The 4570-nt window shown below is 44.7% G+C and overlaps 1 protein-coding gene across 1 annotated transcript; it reads right to left on the bottom strand.

Moving 5' to 3' along the window:
* Nucleotides 1–2542: 2542 nt before the first annotated feature.
* Nucleotides 2543–4570, bottom strand: LOC115168964 (tumor necrosis factor receptor superfamily member 6B). The gene is made up of 4 exons (XM_029724537.1): nucleotides 4318–4570; nucleotides 3711–4110; nucleotides 3372–3554; nucleotides 2543–3017 (listed from the first exon to the last, which is right to left on the bottom strand). The coding sequence occupies exons 1-4, from the start codon at nucleotides 4324–4326 to the stop codon at nucleotides 2746–2748; spliced, it is 864 nt and encodes a 287-aa protein (XP_029580397.1). The 5' UTR covers nucleotides 4327–4570; the 3' UTR covers nucleotides 2543–2745.

The following is a 4570-nucleotide window of genomic DNA, read 5'->3' on the forward strand; positions in this document are numbered from 1 at the left end:
TCACCTACACCTACAGTGTTCACCAACACCTACGGAGTTCACCAAAACCACGGAGTTCACCTACACCTACGGAGTTCACCAACACCTACGGAGTTCACCAACACCTACAGAGTTCACCTACACCTACAGAGTTCACCTATACCTACAGAGTTCACCTACACCTACAGAGTTCACCATCACCTACAGAGTTCACCTACACCTACAGAGTTCACCAACACCTACCCTAAAGATTTCATCAACACCTACAGAGTTCACCTACACCTACAGAGTTCCCCAACACCTACAGAGTTCACCTACACCTACAAAGTTCACCAACACCTACAAAGTTCACCAACACCTACCCTACAGAGTTCACCAACACCTACAGAGTTCACCAACACCTACCCTACAGAGTTCACCAACACCTACCCTACAGAGTTCACCAACACCTACAGAGTTCACCAACACCTACAGAGTTCTACAGAGTTCACCAACACCTACAGAGTTCACCAACACCTACAGAGTTCACCAACACCTACAGAGTTCACCAACACCTACAGAGTTCACCAACACCTACAGAGTTCACCAACACCTACAGAGTTCACCAACACCTACAGAGTTCATCTACAGAGTTCACCTACAGAGTTCACCAACACCTACACCTACAGAGTTCACCAACACCTACAGAGTTCACCAACACCTACAGAGTTCACCTACAGAGTTCACCAACACCTACAGAGTTCACCAACACCTACAGAGTTCACCTACACCTACAGAGTTCACCAACACCTAGAGTTCACCAACACCTAGAGTTCACCAACACCTACAGAGTTCACCTACAGAGTTCACCTACACCTACAGAGTTCAGCAACACCTACAGAGTTCACCAACACCTACAGAGTTCACCTACACCTACAGAGTTCACCAACACCTACAGAGTTCACCAACACCTACACCTACAGAGTTCACCAACATCTACAGAGTTCACCAACACCTACAGAGTTCACCAACACCTACAGAGTTCACCTACAGAGTTCACCAACACCTACAGAGTTCACCAACACCTACAGAGTTCACCTACACCTACAGAGTTCACCAACACCTAGAGTTCACAAACACCTACAGAGTTCACCAACACCTACAGAGTTCACCTACACCTACAGAGTTCACCTACACCTACAGAGTTCATCAACACCTAGAGTTCACAAACACCTACAGAGTTCACCAACACCTACCCTACAGAGTTCACCTACACCTACCCTACAGAGTTCACCAACACCTACAGAGTTCACCTACACATACAGAGTTCACCAACACCTACAGAGTTCACCAACACCTACAGAGTTCACCTACCCTAGAGTTCACCTACAGAGTTCACCAACACCTACACCTACAAAGTTCACCTACACCTACAGAGTTCATCAACACCTACAGAGTTCTTCTACAGAGTTCACCGACACCTACAGAGTTCACCGACACCTAGAGTTCACCAACACCTACAGAGTTCACCAACACCTACAGAGTTCACCTACACCTACAGAGTTCACCAACACCTGCAGAGTTCACCTACACCTACAGAGTTCACCAACACCTACAGAGTTCACCAATACCTACACCTACAGAGTTCACCTACAGAGTTCACCAACACCTACAGAGTTCACCAACACCTACCCTACAGATTTCACAAACACCTACAGAGTTCACCAACACCTACCCTACAGAGTTCACCTACACCTACCCTACAGAGTTCACCAACACCTACAGAGTTCACCAACACCTACAGAGGCCACCAACACCTACAGAGTTCACCTACACCTACAGAGTTCACCAACACCTGCAGAGTTCACCTACACCTACAGAGTTCACCAACACCTACAGAGTTCACCAATACCTACAGAGTTCACCTACAGAGTTCACCAACACCTACAGAGTTCACCAACACCTACCCTACAGATTTCACAAACACCTACAGAGTTCACCAACACCTACCCTACAGAGTTCACCTACACCTACCCTACAGAGTTCACCAACACCTACAGAGTTCACCTACACATACAGAGTTCACCAACACCTACAGAGTTCACCAACACCTACAGAGTTCACCTACCCTAGAGTTCACCTACAGAGTTCACCAACACCTACACCTACAAAGTTCACCTACACCTACAGAGTTCATCAACACCTACAGAGTTCTTCTACAGAGTTCACCGACACCTACAGAGTTCACCGACACCTAGAGTTCACCAACACCTACAGAGTTCACCAACACCTACAGAGTTCACCTACACCTACAGAGTTCACCAACACCTGCAGAGTTCACCTACACCTAGAGTTCACCAACACCTAGAGTTCACCAACACCTACAGAGCTCACCTACAGAGTTCACCAACACCTGGAGAGTTCACCTACACCTACAGAGTTCACCTACACCTAGAGTTCACCTACACCTACAGAGTTCACCTACAGAGCTCACCTACAGAACTCACCTACAGAGTTCACCTACGGAGTTCACCTACGGAGTTCACATACACCTACGGAGTTCAATGCACTTGACACACGTGCATGATGTTTTGAGTGTTTATTTATTTTAAAGGACAGGTTTACAATATTATGGACAGTTTCACAATAGGTCGTTTTTATTCTTTGACACATTTCTGAAAAAGACAGACCTCACATCAGCAGGAACTGAAAAAATATACCTGTAATATATATCTATATACACACATATAGGTTTAAATAAAAAATAAATGTTACAATATATTAGTCCTATAAAGTCATATGAGGAAACCATTTGTTGACTTTACGTCTTAAATGGAGCAGCCCGTCTGTGTCCAGGATATCATGCAATCGAATAGCAAAAGGTTTGTTGTTGCTAGGTTTGTTCTTAATAGTTGTGAGAAGGTCTAGGACAGTTGAATTTTTTGTGAAGTTGTTCCCCGCACTCCTCCTGAGTACAGTCATCAGTCTTTTGTGCTTTCTTGGTGGGAGGATCTGCAGTCCCAGGACTTCCATCAACTCTCCATCACAGATAGCTTCATCTGAGAGAGAGAGAGAGAGAGAGAGAGAGAGAGAGAGAGAGAGAGAGAGAGAGAGAGAGAGAGAGAGAGAGAGAGAGAGAGAGAGAGAGAGAGAGAGAGAAAAAAGAGCAACCAAGACCATATTAATTGACTGTATTCCAATAAATGAGACCACCATTTGTGATAAACAAAAAGGCTTTTCAGAGTCAGTTTTAGTAGGTAAGAAGGTGACAACAACATACAATTATCAAACTAGTCATTCAATACATGTTTTTTAATGTGTATACAAAAGACTAAACAACTGCATGGACAGAATCTTGAAATGTTCAACATTTACTGTGGATTAAACTGTTCAATTTAACATCAATCTCTCACCTTCATGTGTAATCGAACCACTCTTACAGGCTGAGCAGTAAACATCATGCCTGTCGTCGCCAGGTATAGTGGTGCGATCTGGAGCACACACAGTGAACTTCTGACATATTTTCCTGCTGGAGGAATATGCAGAGAAGAAGCCCCCTCGGCAAGGTTCACATGTCACATCAGTGTATGCTGTTCCTGGAAAATAAGAATATTGATCGTATAGCCTACATGGTGTATTTCATCCGCAAACCATAATGAAGGAAACACCTGCTGATGTGCAGAGCCAACTGGAAACATAGCAGTGGAAAATGCATCTTTATTATGAAAGCCTAACATTATATTATGACTTACCATTAGAGAGCACCCCTTCGCCAGCCGGGCACCTGCTGTGCCTTGAACATGACCCATGTCTCATGTAAAACCCGTCCTTGCACTCGCACTTTCGGTTGTGAAATTGGGTGCACTGCACGCTTACAAACTGATCATCCGTACAAAAAACATTGCAGTATTGACACCGCTCGATGTAGTTCCAGATTTCTGTGTAGTGGGACTTTGGGCAAGGTACGCATTCTGTCTTGCTGTCCTTCGTGCAATGCTTCCGTAAGTGTGTTCCGGGAGGACATTTGTCGCATGTGAAGGAAACTCCTGTCACGTCATCTCTCCAGATGTAGGTCGGTGTAAGTGCGCCTGGCTCTGGCTCGTTGCCGCCACAGAGCGTGAATACCAGGAGCGGCAGAAAAAAGTAGACCGGCTGTTGGAAGAAAGAGCAGTGTTATAATTTAGAATCAATCATAACTTTTATGTAGGCTAGGTTACGTCTCATAGTATGGCTGTCCAACGCCATCAAATTACTATTTCATATGAGGCTATTCAGCTTCAAGAGTTATTGGCTACGGTATAATATACACTCCTATAGGCACTGAAGAGCCCGCTATATTTGAGTAGAGAAATAACTCACCAGATACATTTCCCTCTCTAGTCAGCTAGCAACTGGTTTGTTCACCGTCTTTCGAATGTATACATAGGGATGATGACTCATTTCCCATGCTCACGTTCACAAAAACAGAAACATCCTGACGTCTGTTCGATAGTCTGGAACATATCACACGGTGTTGTCATTGAGAGCAACGAAATCATTTGGCAATCATGAGGCTTGATTCAACTCAAGAGGCCACACAGGTCATGTTTGCGTATGTAACAGGGTTGGTTAT

The sequence above is a fragment of the Salmo trutta genome, chromosome 30 (genome assembly GCF_901001165.1).
Source record: "Salmo trutta chromosome 30, fSalTru1.1, whole genome shotgun sequence".
Classification (NCBI taxonomy): domain Eukaryota; kingdom Metazoa; phylum Chordata; class Actinopteri; order Salmoniformes; family Salmonidae; genus Salmo; species Salmo trutta.

Excerpts from the sequence above, each read along its gene's own strand:
- LOC115168964 (XM_029724537.1), bottom strand. Across the intron at positions 3,555-3,710 it reads CGAAGGGGTGCTCTCTAATG|GAACAGCATACACTGATGTG; the intron begins GTAAGTCATAAT and ends CTTATTTTCCAG. Across the intron at positions 3,018-3,371 it reads TGGTTCGATTACACATGAAG|ATGAAGCTATCTGTGATGGA; the intron begins GTGAGAGATTGA and ends TCTCTCTCTCAG.